The 18,088-nt window shown below is 44.1% G+C and overlaps 1 protein-coding gene across 1 annotated transcript in view; it reads right to left on the reverse strand.

Moving 5' to 3' along the window:
* Nucleotides 1-1,113: 1,113 nt before the first annotated feature.
* The window catches only part of AAK1 (AP2 associated kinase 1), a 41,192-nt gene continuing 24,217 nt past the window's right edge, over nt 1,114-18,088 (reverse strand). Inside the window, exons 13-21 of the mRNA XM_015811101.2 lie at nt 16,504-16,727; nt 14,935-15,092; nt 14,269-14,385; nt 12,951-13,040; nt 7,243-7,344; nt 6,442-6,543; nt 5,682-5,792; nt 4,365-4,469; nt 1,114-3,096 (exon numbers count right to left, since the gene is read on the reverse strand). Of these exons, the coding sequence (XP_015666587.1) occupies nt 3,002-3,096; nt 4,365-4,469; nt 5,682-5,792; nt 6,442-6,543; nt 7,243-7,344; nt 12,951-13,040; nt 14,269-14,385; nt 14,935-15,092; nt 16,504-16,727 (1,104 nt within the window). The 3' untranslated portion in view covers nt 1,114-3,001. The remainder of the gene's footprint in view (nt 3,097-4,364; nt 4,470-5,681; nt 5,793-6,441; nt 6,544-7,242; nt 7,345-12,950; nt 13,041-14,268; nt 14,386-14,934; nt 15,093-16,503; nt 16,728-18,088) is intronic.

Below are 18,088 nucleotides of genomic sequence, written 5' to 3' on the forward strand. Positions count from 1 at the left end.
TCTTCATTCCCGAGATCTTTATAAAATGCTAATCTACTGGGCCTGGAATCTACTCTTGCTGGGCACATCTTCAGTTGCTGGGTGATCCAGAGGAGGCCTGTTTGGCTCAACCTGAACAGGCTGCTGTGATTATCACCACGGATCAGTGAGCTACTAGATAAGAACTACATGAGATCATTCTAGTACTGGAATCCCTGCAGTGGATCGCTGTCATTCATTCTTCAGATCTCACCCCAGGAATTGGGAGTCAGGACAAATCTTTGCCTTGGTCATCAATCGCAGTTGCCGGGAGGGGCAGAAAAATTACATCCATCCTAACTTGCCCTATGGTAAAGATCGGAATGGCCATTAGTTGGCCTCCCATGAATGAGGAACATCATTAACCAAGCCAAACGTTGTAAGCATCTATTTCCCAGGTTGCAATATGAAGAAATTCCAGGGACTATTATAGTGAAATGCAATAATCAGTGTTCTACATTTACTGTCTCTCTTCCTTTTGTTTTTCTGCTCAGAGACTATAAGCAAATGACTTTTGGGCAGGAGAGGGGGATTCCATCTGCTCCTTGTTTTCGTAAAAAAAAATATCAGGTTGTGTCCTTTTGGTCAAACAAATACTACTTTCACAAGGAATAGTAAGAGGCAATGATAAAACATGGCCAAAATTTTCAGCCCACTTTTGGGCAAAGAGAACCAGATAATGGCGCCTTTGATCTAAATACACCAATGGAAACATTAAGACAGAGCAAGGCCACCACCGACGCTCAGCCCCTCTGAGTTGGATCTCCTTTTGAAAAACAAAAACAGCTTTTTACAGCTTCTAGCAATGAGCCAACAATCCACCATTCCCAGGTCAACCTTATCATGGTTTGTCACTGAAGCATTTCCATGGTGACTAGTAAACTTTAGTTTACGATATCATTTCAGTTATCCAGCTAACAGGAGGAGTCATTTCTTGGGTGGATGGGAAAAGACCCACCCACCCCCCATTCATACTGATTAGTTAACAGCACTATCCTCACACAACCAGGTGCTTCTGTAAAATTCCTTCCAAAACTCTTCAACAAGTTAATTAAACTTAAAATGTTAAAACATTCTTTTTTAAAAGTACTTTAATTCACAGGGGGGGGGTGTTTTTTGGTTTCTAATATACAGCAGGTGGTTACTTTGTTTAAAAAAATCCATTCTTTTTTCCATATATTTTCAGTATCATCTGACTATACAATAACGTTCTATCTAAAGCTCTGTCCATGTGATCCAACTCCAGTTGCCTGCACTTCAGGAATCAAGAGTCAAGACAAAGAATCAAAGAGTCTGCCCCAAAATGTAAAGAACTATCGACAATTTTGCTACAATCGTTTTCATACTTTTGTCAGGTAAGTCAGGAAAGTGCAGCAAAACGACCTATGGACACACACATCACACAGAAGCAGTAACTGTTTTATAATGAAGAGCGTCAGCAAGTAGACTTTAGAAAGATTCAAGAGAGGATTGACACGACAGTGAAATTCTATTTACAGAATTTGTTGAGCTAACTTCTGGAAGGCAGAGATTTGAATGGGGTTCTTGGGAAAGCTGGAGAAAAATACTCAGGGTTACATCAGAAGGTCTTTCAATCTTGTAGGAGAGGCTGATACACCTAGAAATTGAGCCATTCATACACTCACACGTAGGGAAACTGCACTTTTTGAACTACTACAATACATTTGCACATACACAAAGTTAGCATTAAGCTAGTGATTATTCCACTACGGAGTAACAGTCGTCCTCCTTTTCAGAAGAACATCTTGGAAGGGACCATTAATTTTGGACTTGAAGATCAGAAGCCAATAAAACAAGTTTACCATATCCAATAGTTTGAGGAAACTGAGCATATCAACATGAAAATAAAAGATAAAACTGTTCAGACACACCTAAGCTGGAAAGCACTTACTGAAAACCGGTTGGCAAGGAGTTCATGCTAGTTCAATAAAGAAAGAAGGATCTAACTTAAAAAGTACAGTCTGTCTATCAAGAAGGGGGGATGGCTTCATATTACTGTGTTAATACAATATGCAATTACAGAGAAGAATAGCAAAAACTGAGAAAGGAAAACAGAACAAAACACCAGTCTTACCTTCAAGAAACTCTGACATGTGCATACAATTTATACAAGTCCTCCATAAACCAAGCACCCTAGTCGCAAAGGCCTCCCCCCCTCCTAATGTTAGTTCATCCAACAGAAAAGGTCTTAGCCATGCTGTTTGACACAATATTATGGTTCACATTAACCATTTTGAGTAGAATAAGTTCCACAGCTTTAGTATCTTTATTTATTGATTGATTTATTTTAAGCACAGTCCATTCCTAAGCAGATTGCAAAACAGGAGTTTATGGCGCAAAACTGTCGTCTTTCAGGGCTTGAAATGTCTTTTATCTAAAACCATCAGGCCTCAAACTGAATTTTGTCTTTGGAAGACCCTCTGTCCAGGCCCCAATCCGTGATAGGACTTCCTAGCACGCTCCCCCTGCACTGGAGAAGGACAACACTACTTCTCTTCACTGCCCTTAGCCTCCCAGGTCTCGCTTTTTTTTTTTAATCAAGAAAAAAAGTTTGACAGACAATTTTAGTTAGCATTATTTAGGCAGATTAGTCGTATGTATTTCTAGCAAGGATCATACATAGATTACATGGGTTTTTTTTTTTACAATGATAGTTTTGGTGGCACTAAGGGATAAATCGTAGCAAAGTGATTAATACATGGTAGCACTCCCTTAAAGATAGCAGAGAATTGCACGAGAAACTGTCGCAGGCTGCATCAAGGCTGCGCTGGAAACAAGTACAGATAAATCCTAACAGAGGGTACAATTTCAGAGCAGGGTCCTTCCACCGGGCGTTATTTCAAACAAAACAAAAGCAAAAAACCATCCAACAACTAAAGATTAGCTCTGTTAGGAGAAGAAAAAAAAAAGGAACGAAAGGATTTTAGGTACGTTACAGAAACCGCCTGTTACTGAGCGACTGCTACAGGTCTATGAGCTGATCCACCAGCAGAAGAGACCTGGCTAGGTTAGGAAGACTGGATTCAGAGCTTCCACTGCTGTTTCTAGAATGCCCACCTGAAAGTGTGAGAGACAGCAATTTAGTATCCGGCAAAAGACACAGGTGTAGAAAGTTAGCTTTTTAGTTAAAAAAAGAATTAGGAGAAAGTCATCCACACACAAAAAAGAAGAGCCAGATAAAACTGAAGGGACCTCAAGTCTAGGTGGCATCTACCCAAGCTTTGGCTCTGTTAGAATTGCTGTCTGGAGGGAGAACTTTTGCAGAGCTTCTCCAACATTGAGACCAAAGAGGACTTTCCAAACATCAAGCCATCAATCAAAGCAGCCACCGAACTCAACATCAGAAGCAAGAAGAGGAACTGGAGGCTGGGTCTGCACCTTCTTCCTCCCTTCAGCAATTTAACTGGTTTTTCTGGCTCAATCATCACCACAGACATTAATTAAGTAGGGCAGGATTGACACTGGCTTTGCAAAAAGGACCCTACCCCGTCACTTGATGGCTTGGACTTGTTCCTCTCAGAGGAAAGAACAGAACCCAAATTTAGAATCCGAGTGAGGAGGATGGAAAATCCAATGGGTCACCTAGGGAAACAATCTCACTCTTGCCTTTTACGACAAAAGATCCTGCCCTGGGAATCCCTCTGATAAGACTCATTCGGTGTCCTGCTGGAAGCCCCTAGGTAGGGGATTCATACTCTAGACCTCCCCCAAAGCCAAGCAGTCAGGATTCTGATCAGCAGAAAATTAGCACAGAGGTCTGGTGCAGGCTAGATCTGAGAATCTCAACCACTTGGTGGCAACATTGCTTTTGAGAATGAAAGGATCCATTCAGTGATTTCAAGTAACCAAAATATATGGCCCTGGAAATGTTATTCATCTTACAAGCACGGATGAATCAGAACGAAGGACAGCTGGATTTTTTTTCAAAGCTGTAGACTAGAGTTGCAACACAGAGTTTCCCTATGTCCAAGAAACCCAACAGAAGACTAGGGAATGCTCAACTCTATCTTTGCCCCATAAACAGGTTTGAGAATTGAAAACAACCTGGTACAACCGGACGCTCTAAAGCACGGGTGTCAAACTTGCTGCGTCATGTGACATGGTGCGATATATCGCAACTTTTTTTTTTTGCATTGCCGGAGCTGGGGTGGGCGCAGCCTCCGCATGAGGCAACCGGCCCACGGGCCGGCAGTTTGACACCCCTGCTCTAAAGAAATTGAAACCAACGAACACAACACAGAATTCTGGGTGGGCAGGAACAGTGCATGCAAACACGTGACCGTAACGCATTGCTTGGGCTTCTCACTTGAAATGTGCCTGCTTACCTTGTGAATTTTTGGATATTAACACAGGGATGGGGTCAAACTCATCTTCTGCCACTTTTTCAGAGCCATCAAGGACATCAAAGCCTGATATCAGGTTAGTATCTTCTGCAGCATGATGGGGGAGGGTTGAATTTTAAAAGGATGAAAAAGAGCAGAGAAAGCTGGTTAGAAACCACCGAAACAACATTTGCCGTATGTGTTTTGCTGCAAGGGACCGTTAAAGCAAACTGGGGATTTAGAAAGCCAGGGAAAGGAGAGAAGTGGATGAATATATGAAAATTATATGGAAGGGAAGCAGCAGCGGAAGAAGCTTGTCCGAGAGGAAATAGCCAAGTTGCAGCAGAGGGTTAGTGATGAAAACATTTCATAGGGAGCCGAGTTGAGATAATGGAAAGATGAAAAGACTGGGATTCTCATCCTGATTAGATGACTTCCTTTGTACAACTGATCTCACTCTACTCCTCAAATGCACGTGAGGATTTATAACACAGGAGTTTCCCACCACAGGTGCTACTTGTGAAGGGCTGGGTACCCCTTTCAAGATGCTGCAACTGCTTCCCCCTCATGGCCAGTTCTTGAGACTCTTGGAAGAGCACTGCTGAGACATCAATTTGCAAACATTTAGCTCTGCCTTCAAGGCTCACATACTGAGGATGAACTGGATTCAAACATAATGGACTGACTCAGTGAACTGATTTGGACAACAAAAAACTGGACTTTTGGCCACCACTGGAGCCTCAACAATGCCGACTGAGGGTGCAGTGCAAACTTACACAGGCATAGCTCAGCGTCAAACTCATGAAGTAACTGCATTCATACAAGAACAAGTTTGTTTAACTCTGCTTGACTAAATAATTCACAGTAGCTGAACAGCATTAACACTCCAAGCCAAAAACAGTCGACGAAGAGCGAGTAGAATGTTGGCTGTTCATTTGTCTTTTATTTCATATTTTAAAATGTGACTGAAGGGAAAGATGCGCTTAATGTTATTAGAGTAAAGAAATATAGTTAGGGACACAGAACATAGAATCATAGAACTGGTAGTCAACTTAGAAGTCTTCTAGGCCAACCTCCTGCCCAAGGCAGGCATCCTTATTCCATCCCAGACAAATTTGATTTAGCAAAAAACAGCAGAACTGTTAAGACACATTTCCATATTCCAATGGATAGAGAGCCATCAAAGCATTGAGCAGAAATCACCAACCCAGGAACATTCTTACATACACCTGCCTGCCTTCCATCGTGATCTATTCAGACCTTTGGGGGTTTTTTTTGTCTCGTCTCTTCGTTCAAATGACACTCTAAAAAGGAATTTACCTTTGTGAGTTTGGGATGAAACAGCCAAAGGAGCGAACTCATCCAGGAGGTCAGTGCCGGGGTTAGAAAGCAGAGAGCAGTCAAGCAGGGACTCCTCCGCAGTGATTGAATCTGGAACCAGGAGAGCAAGCAGATCACAGCACAGAGAGGAGCAAGGAGACGCACCGTCCCTTGGGTGGTGGAGGCTCATTTCCAACTCTATAGAGAGCCATCCTTTGGTTTTTTTTAAAAAAAAATAATGACCTGAACTGGGGCTAAAGTGCCATATATAGAAAGATTATTAGTTAAATTCCTTCCAAAGTCAGCACTATATAAAAGGTGGGGCTTTGATTGCATATCTGTGGCTACCAGTTTAAGTTTTTTGACCCTCCTATGGGCACCCCTGGACCTCACCTACAGGAAAGGTATAAGCTGTTTTAATTTATTGAAACAAAGCTAAGAGTTCCCCCCCTCCCCCATACTGACTTTGGAAGGAATCTTTGAAATTCCTCTTAACTTGGGGCAGGTTCTAACAGATTTGTCTCCTAGAATGTAAGAACTGGGATAGTAGCAGCTTAATGTTTTGCACCCCTGAAGGGCCCATCGGTATTAGTCCTACCAGCAGAACTTAAGGATGCGCTGAAGGTTAAAGCGAAAGGCTGTCAAGAAAGGAGCCAGGTTCAGTTCCCAGGAAAATCCCAGCGATGGGAAGGGAAGGTGGCTGCCTCCATTCCTTCCCAGATCACCACATCAGGGACCGAGCCCCAGCTGTCTCACCAACCTGCTCTGCTGGAAGCCACCGAATCTGCCTGGGAGGATCCGAGCTGGGGCACAGGAGCCTCAAGGCCCGGGATGAGACTCTCAGCGGTCAGCTCAGCTTTTCCTTTCCGAAGGCACAAAAGAAGGAGGAGAGCAGAAACCAGGATTAGCAGAGGCAGGAGGAAAAAGAAAGCAGCAGGCTGGGAGGGAGGACCCTCCCTCACTCAGAGGATCCGTTTCAGAATGTTTGAAAGGAGCCCTGGTGGCAGAGTGGTTAGAAGGCAGCGTTGCAGGCTAATTCTGCCCACTGCCAGGGGTTCGATCCTCACTGGCTCAAGGTTGGCTCAGCCTTCCATCCTTCCGAGGTTGGTAAAATGAGGACCCAGATTGTTGGGGGCAAATAGGCTGACTCTGTAAACCGCTTAGAGAGGGCAGTAAAACACTGTGGAGTGGTGTATCAGCCTAAGTCAGGGGTAGGCAACCTTGGCTCTTTTATGACTCGTGGACTTCAACTCCCAGAATTCCTGAGCCAGCCAGCTCAGGAATTCTTTTAGAAAAATGTTTATTGGCTTGATTTTCAACAGTCTACCTGTGGTTTTGCTTTTATAGACATTGAGCCTCCTGGATTTGTCAGATTTACCTGATTTCCTTGGGGAGGAACGACCACCAGCGTTTTCTGTTCACCCCCCCCCCCCGGTCACATCTCCTGGGGTGCCATCATTTGGATGCACTGCATGTGTGTGTAAGTGTGCAAAGCATGCAATCTAGACAGGTCAACATGCAGGGTGGGACAGGAAAGAACAAAAAGGGTTCTAGGTTTTACCATTCATAGCATCAGAGGTGCTACCGAAGGGATCGGCCAGAGGCAGGATATTGGGGAGCAGGAGCGGAGGCTCAGGAGATTTGAGGCCTTCGATCAGTTTTTCTGGTAAGGAAGCAGGAAGGAGCGAGAAAGAGGAAAGAAGCAAAAAGAAGTAAAGCAAAAACACAGTAACAAGAGCTGGTTCATTTTCAGGGACGCTGCTCAAGTGTCACAAGCAACTCCGGGAAAGTCCTCCTCCTCCACGCTTGGTCATCCTTTATCAACATTTACTGATTTTGACAGAAGAGAATATTTGTAGTTCAGGGCTGAAATGAGGTGTCCTTGGTGTTCTCTCAGCTTGGTGGTTTTCTTGCAGACAACCAACTAGGTCAGACCTTCAGTGCTAGCAGAATGATCCTACTTGGGTAACCTAGTAGACACGACCTTCTTGCACTGATAATGTGACCTAGTTGGGTAATGAAAGGTCTGCAATAAAACAACCAAACACCTTTATTGATTTAAACATCAAGCAAGCATCTTTTATTAAATTTCCAAAGCTTGATTTCCTCTGGATTAAGTCCACTGCTCAGTGGGAAGCACAAACATTTCTCTATAAAAAAAAAAAAGACAAGAGGAGACATTCTGATAACCCAGAGTCCTCCAGAGAGATGGATCTTGTATGATCCAATCTGGGTCGGTCAACGGGACCAGAGGTTTCGTCTTCCAAGCTTTCAGACTCGTGTTGGAGTCCATCTCCAGGGAACTTCTCTCTAGCCTAGGGTGAGGTTAGAGAGACGTTCCCTGAAGATGGGCTCCCATACGAATCCAAAAGCTCAGAAGACAAAACCTCTGGCCCCGTCGACCGACCCAGATTGGAGCCCACAACATTATCCTGGGACTCGTACATTTGCCTTCAGATGAACTTGTGGTCATGAAGGCTTGGAATTAAGAGAGGTGGTCCAGGATCTTTGGAAGGCACCATTTTTGAGACGTTTGAGGAAGGCATTTCCAGCTATTTAACTCTCCCCAAAATGTTGCCTATCACTATTCATCTTCCTGAATGTTTTGGGACTCTTACTCTTAGGGACCAAGGCATCTAATTGGCCAATGAAAATGGGATAAAATATGCTTAAATACAAAGTGGTACCTCAGTACTCAGCGTTAATTGGTTGTGGGAGGTGTGACTAGTACTAAAAAGGATGAGTCCCAAACGAACCATATGACTTACCTTGTGACCCTTTTTTCGGCCGGGAACAACTTTCTGTCTGCCCCTTTTCCTATGTCAGCGCCCTTCCCAGAATGGCTGGCTTCCTGTCCATTCCCCATGGCTGTCCCCCTTTTCCTATTATAGCGTGCCAAGTACTAAACAGCCAGTAGTACTGGGACAACATTTTCACATCAAAATGTGTCGAGTATCAAATTCAATGAGTTTTGAAGCAGTCAAGTTCTGAGGTACCACTGTACTCCAAAACAAGGTTCAAAAACAGCAACTGTGAGAGGAACCTTGGAGTCCTAGTGGACGATCACTTGAATATGAGCCAGCAGTGTGCAGCAGCAACCAAAAAAGCTAATACAATCCTGGGTTGTATAAACAAAGGCATAGAATCAAGATCACACAAAGTATTAGTACCGCTTTATAAAACCCTAATAAGACCACACCTGGAATACTGTACTGTAGCCAATTTTGGTCACCATATCACAAAAAAGATGTTGAGAGTTTGGAAAAAATTCAGAGAAGAGCAACTAAGATGATCAAAGGCCTGGAGACTAAAACATATGAAGAACGGCTGCAGGACTTGGGTTTGGCTAGTCTAAAGACAAGAAGAAATAGGGAAGACATGATAGCAGTGTTCCAGTATTTGAGGGGCTGCCACAAGGAAGAGGGGGTCGCATTATTCACCAGAGCACCAGAGGGAAGGACGAGAAACAATGGTTGGAAACCCCCCCATGGATGTATGGCTTCCAAAGGGGTGTGACTGAATGGCGATAGAAGCAGGTGCAGTTATTATAGCCTTCCTGAGCTGCTCTTCCTTATTTTCCACTGACAAGCAAGTAAAGATGCATGACTTGATTTCTCCATTTGTGACCTCTGTAACCCCCCAAGCTGACAAGAAATCTTTGCCTTTTGTCCCCTTCAGCTAAAATGCATAATTAATTATGCAAATCAAGTTGCAGAAGGGCTACAATTAACTGGGGTCTGTGAAGACTCTTCCAGCAGCTGTGTGCAAATTTCTGCAGGCTGATTTGCTGAGGTTGTGAAAAATGGAGAAAAGCAAGCTTGAATTGACCTAAGAATCCACCTACCCCCAAAATAAAAGGGACATCATCAGACATCTGAACATGAGACATTTTTCCAGAATGCAAGGCTCTTTAAGATCAAAAGCTCCAATGCTGGTGCTGAATTCAGTCACCTAACTCAGTCCCACTGACTGCAGGTAGGCAGAGGGTTGTTGTGTGTGTGTCTTTGAATAATATGAAGGGAAAGTGAATCTGAAAGGTTCGGACCACTTCCAAAAAGCTCTCTTTTCTGCAGTGGTCTGAAATATGGGGCTTGTAGCAAAGCAGCTGTCTTCAACCCTTAGGACCCACTGGGACCACACCTTTCACGTTTCAAAGTAATTGCAAGAGCTCCAGAAGAGACACAAGCTGGGGAAGAACTGACCCTTCTGGATCCTATTCAAACCTGAATTTCATACATTTCAGAACCTCCAGAAAATAAAAGGGAACATTTGGTTAGGAGAGAAGGGTTAGGACGTCATGCTGAGATTGACATACTCCGTTGGCACTCAGGAAGAGGGTTCATGCAAGAACAGATGAAAAACTGGCTTCCCCGGTTTTGTGGAACCAGATTGACAACTGAGGCTTGGAATTTCCTTATTGCACTTGATTAAGAGGTTTCTAGTAACTCAACAAACCAGAGTCAACAAACCTGCTATATCATTACAGCATTCTATCATAGGCCACCCATCTATATACCCACGGTCTGAGCCTTAAGTTAATTTTCATATTTGGAAATATAACAGAAGACCTTGGAGGTCTTCTAGTAGTCCAACCCTCTGCTCAAGCAGGAGACCCTATACCGTTTCTGACAAATGACTATCCAATCTCTTCTTTAAAATCTCCAGTGATGGAGCACCCACCACTTCTGAAGGCAAGCCCTTTCACTGGTTAATTGTTCTCACTGTCAGGAAGTTTCTCCTTAGTTCTAGGTTGCTTCTCTTCTCCTTAGCTTCCATCCATTGTTTCTTGTCCTGCCTTCCTGTGCTTTGGAGAACAGGTTCATTATAGGAAGGATGTATCTTCCCAGGGCAGGTGTAGGCAACCTTGGCTCTTTTATGACTCGTGGACTTCAGCTCCCAGAATTCCTGAGCCAGCATGGCTCAGCTTGGAAGCCTCTCCCTTTCCCCTCAGCATGGCTGGCTCAGGAATTCTGGGAGTTGAAGTCCACGAGGCATAAAAGAGCCAAGGTTGCCTAGCCCTGTCCTAGGGGTTCTTGTTCAACAAGCCCCTAGAGATAAATTTCACCTCTCTATCAAGTACCCATCTGTCAACGGTTTTTTTTCCTATGTGAGGTCACAGGGGCCAACGGGGCTGGGCGGGAAGTGTGAATGCACATCCCTGACAGCTTCAACCATTTCTACCAGCCTAATAGATCGAAGCTACAGCCAAAGTAAAGCTCAGAAGAAAGTGAATCCACACACATCTCCACCGTTGCCTTCACCCAAGGCTTCAAAGCAGGAGAAGGAGGGTCCGTTTCAATATTTTGGTGCTGTTAGAAAAGTGTCTGACAAGCTGCTTCAGCACAGGCTGTTGAAATACACTCACAGCCACCTCCCTTGTTTTATAGCTGCCCCATGCTATCAAGATGCCCTAGCAAAAGATTCAATGTAAATAATCCATAAACACAAATGCTGGGGGTGGGGGGGACAGCGAGCGAGCGAGATGCAATCCATTCAGCAGCTGTTCCACTATTTGGTTCACTTAGAATCAAGTGCACCAACAGACTTTGCATACAAAAACACACACTTCAAACTAGATTACTCACTCTGCAACTACAGAAGGTAAAAAAGAGGCAGCTAACCCAGTACACACACACTGCAGCAGAGTCCTTTTCTTTGGACATCAGCTGAAGAGGAGAAATTATCTCATCAGAATCCAGTCCAATAACACATTTGGGAGAGCTAAGGCCCCAAGAGGATGCCCTCAGATAAAATGTCCCGAGGTTCAGAAACAAAATGAGCAGGAAGGACAACATCTACTTCAGAATGATCAGCATCAAGGAACAGCTGGACTTTGCCTTTGTAGAAATCATACATAATCCCATTTTTGCATATATTACTATGATTTTGCATCATTTACTTCAGTTTTGCTAGTCTTGGGTAGGCAGTGCTGAGTTGCGTAGCAACCATGGAAACATGAAAGCTTTGAAAATGTTCTTCAGCCACCTAGGTGGTCTCCAAGATTTCAGGAGATGGGCCTGATGCAATTTTAAGCAGGCCCTTCAACCAGCCACCAGTATTAAGATGTCCATAATTTGCACCAAGGTACCAAGGACGTCTCAAGATTTAGCTAAACATCCACAAAAAAGACTGAAAAACCGGTTCATGACTGCACAAATTCACATCTCCTTACTTCAGGTATCTTCAAGAAGAATTGGAACTGCTTTTTATTTTGGTAGTCAAGAACAAAAATCTGGATTTGACCAGCCCTGTGTGATGTGCACAACACTGAATCAAATTCGCACTGGCCGTGGTAGATGCGCTGACGCCCTCGATCAGTGGGGCAAAATACCATCACTGCATTGTGACTGTGGGGCCGAAAAACAAACCATCCAGCACACAGTGACAGAGTGTCAAAATAGAACCTATAAAGGAGATTTCACTAATTTCCTGGCTGTGGCAAATGAAGTAAAAAATTATATTTGCAACTTAGATATAAGTTTGTAATCTTCCTGTTAAGGTTACAGATTTTATATTTTATGTTTTGAATTTTACCCCGTTCCTTTTTAATGACATCTTACGTGAATGTGCCATACAATAAATACAATAAATAATAGGCTGATATTTAAATAGGCTTTGAGATTAACCTACCATTGCCTTCCCCAAGACCTTATGATATGATGCTCCCAATCCCTTCCCTTAAATTTTGCCATCGTACAAGAGCTAAGAAACCAGCCTTTTTGTGACAGTCCCTGCCCTATGGAATACTCTTGCCCCTGATGTTTGGCAGGACTCTGCTCTCCGAAAAGCAGTGAAGATCCAGCACTGGCAAAGGGCGAGAGGATTTAATATGGTATTATGTTGTCTTATTTTTTATATGGTTTTAATTGTTCATTGGTAACTGCCCAGAGTTCTCTGTAAGACAGATGACTATATAAATGTTTTAAATAAGTAAATAATAAAAATGGATAATAAAGTAGCCTATGTTAAAATATTACAATACTATTTAAACAACCCTAAAAATCTTATCAGTGTCAAACATAGATGGAAGGCCATGCAAACAGATATATAGCGAAATTGATAAAATTAAAAACAGAAGTCATACGTGAAAAGTCTAGTATCTACTGACCAGCAAAGAGGAAACAGGATGAACCTTGAGAAGAATGATTTTCCACAACTATGCCACCAAGAGGGCCCTGTTACTTTTGCCCCCTTGTTGAGTGGCATGGCATTTTAACAGGCCTAAAAGCATTTTGCTATGTCATCTTGTTCATGTAAGTCATAATTTACCTGGTGTATCTGACAGTGGAAGAGGAATGAAAGGGTCAGGAACAGCCAGAAGTGGAGGGCTGGTATCCAGAATATCTTTTGTTTTTTCAGCTGGAAGGAAGGAAGGAAGGAAGGAAGGAAGGAAGGAAGGAAGGAAGGAAGGAAGGAAGGAAGGAAGGAAGGAAGGAAGGAAGGAAGGAAGGAAGGAAGGAAGGAAGGAAGGAATTGAGAATGAAAAAAGGAGTCAAGCAAAATAGAAGACAGCAGAGAAAAAACTGGATTTGTTCAATGCCTTTTTAATATGCTTTTCTTCTGGATATCTTAAGCTATATTTCCAGACACAAACAAAATAAGACTCGCTTCCCATCTCAACATTTTGCATCATTAATACAGGAGTCACTATGTATTTGTCTAGATTTTTTCTTAAGATTTCAAGATTTTCTAGGTACACAAATAAAGCCCTGGGTTGACATAAAAGCCAAAGAAAGCTGCATCACACAGGTAGAGAATGAGGGTGTAGATTTCCTTTTTGATTGACAGCATTAGAACAAGTGCACCGGACTCAGAAGGAAGCTAGGAAGACATGCAGAAGAGGCACCCCTAAAATAATCTCAGCAGTTTAGAGTTTTAAAAATCCAGAGTTCTGAGTTATATAGAAGCAAAATGACATTCAGGAATGAATCCATCCATCCAATCTCCCAAGAAGCAGCTTCTGTGCTAGCTAAATCAGGAGCGTCTAACTTTGACCAATTTTAAGACTTGTGGACTTTGGGAATTGAAGTCCATAACTCTTAAAAGTTGCCAAGGTTGGACACCCCTGAGCTAACGTTTCCAAAGTAGCCATTGTTGAAGCACTAGATGGCTGTCACGTTGCAGGATGTGTACCAACTGTCTTTCACAATTCTTCTCTGTGGATTTGAAAGTTGGTACACAGTTTATCTTTAATCTGTAAGATTCCCTCTTGCAAAGGAGATCATTCCATCCCATTTCACTTTCTTGGTATAGCTCAAGATGGGAAAAACCTGTGCACCTCCTAACGCTGACAAAACAAACCTCCCAGTATTTTATTCACCGTGATTAACTAGGTTGGCTTAGGCTGATGGGAGCTGTATAGCAACATTTGGAGAGCCACAGGTTCAATAATCTTTCTACAAATCCACCATTCCCAACTTGACATCTGCAGTGATGGGACTACAGTTCACATGTCATTTTTAGCCAGCATGGCGGGACATCCCCCAGCCTCTTTCTGCTGCCGTCTGTTTCCTCCAATGGCTACTCACACAATTCGTAGTTGTGCTTGAGACGAGAGTCAGCCTGACAAAAACCCAAACCAACTTACCTGATATGGGCGCAAGAGGAGAAGAGCCAAATGCGTCTGGCTGCGCTGCGGAAGGTGCGGGCTGAAAACCTGGGATCAGGTTCTCCGTTGAACTGTCAAGCTTCTCAGGAGGCTTACCTGGAGTTCAAAGAGCTCGGTCATTAAAGGTTAGGTGCACGACTCGCCACTTCGGGGTGGGGGTGGGGGTACAACTACACGGAGATCAGGGAGTGAGAGACGAGGACAACCTGCAGGAATTCTGTGGGAGAGTTCCAGTGAGGAAAGGTGGAGCAAAGGAGGGAGGAAGCGCCAAGGAAGGGCTCCTTGCTCCTTGCATGCAAGGGGAGGAGGGCCTCCTGCTAAGCCAGGGGAAGGAGTTTCAGGGCATTCATCAGGAAGCCAGTTGCCAGAGAAGGAGCTACTAAAGGAGCAAACAGGGCTTTGCAGGGGAAGTCCAGCAGGGACACACACACAGGGACACACACACACACTCCCTCCTTCTCTTTCTCCATCTCAGCCCAGAGGATTGCTTTGGCGAGTGCAAGATACAAAAAATGGGGGCAGTAAAAAACAAAGCTTGTCTGTTGTGAACCTTTCAGTTACTAAGAGCCACCAAAATGTCTCGCTTTGCCTATCATCTTTAAATAGCCAGCTTTGGTCCAGCTTCTGTACCCATCCCAAACTAACCATCACTTAGTTTTGCAAAATCCTTATTCAGCAGCTCCTCTGCGGTGAGCTTGGAGAAGTTGTCATCATCAAAAGGGTTCCAAGTAGAGACATCTGGTGGGTTGTAGACATTTTGCTGTGAGGTCCTCGGAGACCCCGAAGGGGTAGTTGAGGCAGACCTAAAGAAAGCCACCCCAAGAAGTCAAGAGCTGGGAAGGCTGAGTCAATGGTTGACTGTTAACTAAAGCCACTAAGCCACTGCAAGAGTTACAGACAAAGCCAGACCTGCCCCTGAAGCCCTGTCAAGGCTATATACCCAATCCACTCAGAGTCACCTGAACCACAAAATGGCAAATAAATTGGATAAATAAAGTAAAAAATAAATACAAATTGCCCACAGCAGTCTGGAGGTATATTTGGAAAACCAGGAACAGAAATTAAGTTGATTTCCATATTATCTCCAGTGACGTCAGACACATATTTTTAATTTGGGACATAAACAAAGAGAGCGCTAGGTTTTCCCAGCTCAGAACAAAAGAACGTGTTAACTGCACACCTTTTAACACTTCAGCTCTGTTCGACAAAGCATTGAAAGCACAGCTGAAAGAGAATCTCTTTTATTATGCATTTTGAAGAAAGGGGGAGATAAAAGACACCCTGGGTCTTTTAGTTGGTATAAGAGCAAGTCCATTGGGGGTAACACCAGGATGATCCCTTCAACTTTTTTTGTATAATCAGATTCTCATTAAAACTTGGTTGCCTGGTGAAGTCCTAAGAGCCCCCTCCCTCCCTCCCTCCCTCCCTCAATGGGAGGAACACTCCAGTTATTTGTACTGCAATCCAAAGGGAGGCTTTGACCCAAAGCAAGACAAAGAAACCACAGGCTACACACATCCACACCTGCTTGGAGCAATCCATCTTTCTCCAGGATTGTTGTTTGCGAAGTGAAAGACAGTTTCATTTTTATCCTGTTTGCACTCTCATGAACTCACGGTAAAGTTCATAATGGCTTCCCCCTCTCACTGTTTCCTTTTATTTTTACAACATCCCGGTGAGACACATGAATTCAAGACCTTGAAATTGACAAAAAAAAACCCCTCTCCATGGCTTTTACAGCCAAATATGTAGAGATGCGAACCCTCGGTGCTCTATTGTCACAGCCGTGGGCTCTTCCGCATAGCTTGTTAACTGCCCTGTTCCAGCCCTGGACTTGGCATCATTTGCGCTACCTGATGGCTGAGTTCTAATGCTGCTCTTTGAAAGCTGCCTTGGAAATGAAGCAACAGAAAAGTCAAGAGAACACCAAAGCCAACAAGCCAACAAATAAAGTATCTGCCTCTGGAGTGGTCCTCTCCTTACAGCAGGAGTCCCCAACCTTTCAGATTGAAGATAGCTGGAAAAGTATGGCAAGATGACTTCTTCTGAGGGGAATATGAGAAAATCTGGACTGGATTATCTGCTGTCACTTCCCTTGTTCTCCCCTGGTCTTACGTCTACTATAAACTCCTTAAACTTCCCATTACATTACTTTCAGTGTCATCCCACTCACACATGCTCCCCAAGAAGAAGAGACGATAGCCCCAGACTTACTTGGACTTATTGAGGCTGGCTTCTGCAGCTGCTGCCTGTAGCAGCAGTGTTGATTTACTGGCTGGGACCCCAAAGACGGTGCTGTGGGTCACATCACTTAAAATCCTCCGGTGTCCACCTCGCTGAGTCTTGGGGGAGGATGGTGGTGTGAGAGACCCCACCTTCTGCCCCTGGACAGCCGATGGAGGAATAGTTGGTATCTTTTGTTGTCTTGGAGGTGCTTGCTTTTAGGAAAACAAAATGGGGAAACAGGGATGAGAGAGAAGAGGGAGAGAGGGAGAGGGAGAGAGAAAGGAAGGAAGGAAGGAAGGAAGGAGAGAAGGAGAGAGAGAGAGAGAGAGAGAGAGAGAGAGAGAGAGAGAGAGATGGAACATGGATGCAAACGAAGGTGTGCAGAACTTATGGAGAGGTATAGAAATGCTGCTCATGTGAACTTAACTAATTTCCTTTTCTCATTCCCTTGTTTCCTTGTCTCAGTATTTTTTACTCCTTTACTGTTCTGTTTTCCCTAAATTCAGTGCAAAGAGTGCAGTGTGTGCCTCTCTCCCTCCCTCTGAGCACTGCCCATACACTTAAAGCTGCCCCTTCTGTTTCTGGATGAATCCTGGGGGATCGTATTCCAGGCTCTTGAAACCACACACAGCCTTGATGATCTTGACCGCGTTCTTCTGCCCTGATGCCCATGGAATTAATAAAACTGATAACTGAAGAAATCTTTTCACTCGGGCACATTTTACTTCCATTAGCAGGAATGTCTGGGGGAAGCAGGGAGGGGCTTTCCCCCCAGACCGGCTCTTGAAACCAGATGGTTTCAGAAACTCAGAGCTTTACAAAGTAACGGGAAAATTGTGCGCAAAGACATCCAGCTCTGGCTGGAACACATTTTTTTTTTTTTTGCCATTTTTATTTGAACACATGCAAGAGCCAGAAAAGCTGCATTTCAAAAAGGAACAAATGGGAATGATTACAGTGGAATATAATTAAGAGTCAGTCTATAGGGGAGGAAGGGTGTGTGTGTGTGTGTGTGTGTGTGTGTGTGTGTGTGTAGGGATGAGGAAATTTACTTGCCAGCATCTGCAGGGATGGGAGTGGAGACCCCTGGCAAGTCTCCAGGCCTTTTATACAGAGGCAGCTGCTTCCCTTGGTGCAGGGAAAGCCCTGGTTTTCATTAAGCAAAGAGCTCTTGTTGGAGATAAGCACACAGATTATAAACATTAAATGGAAGGTTTGTTAGGATGGGGGGGGGAGGGTGCCCTGGAAGTAAGAAGCAAGCAGCAAGAGCTCAAAGGCTCCTGGAAACTAAGGGGCTTCAGCACGGCTAACCCTAAGAGTACATCCCCCCTCTCCCATGAGCTTTCCCAGGTGGCCTGGGGGATTCTTAGTCCCTCTAAGAACCTGGTTCTATTTCCTGAGGGTTCTGGGTGTTGGAGATAGACTGGTGAGCCAGGGGAGGAGTCAAACAGGGAATTAGTCTAGAATTCCTACATGGGTAGAAGAGGCGATGTCTGACCCCTCTTGAATGCCGCTGAGCCTCATCTGGTCTGAGCCAGTCTGAGATTCCTGTGTACAGGGCTTGGGCAATATA

The sequence above is a fragment of the Protobothrops mucrosquamatus genome, unplaced genomic scaffold (assembly GCF_001527695.2).
Source record: "Protobothrops mucrosquamatus isolate PMUCROS unplaced genomic scaffold, P.Mucros_1.0 scaffold31, whole genome shotgun sequence".
NCBI classification, from domain to species: Eukaryota; Metazoa; Chordata; class Lepidosauria; order Squamata; family Viperidae; genus Protobothrops; species Protobothrops mucrosquamatus.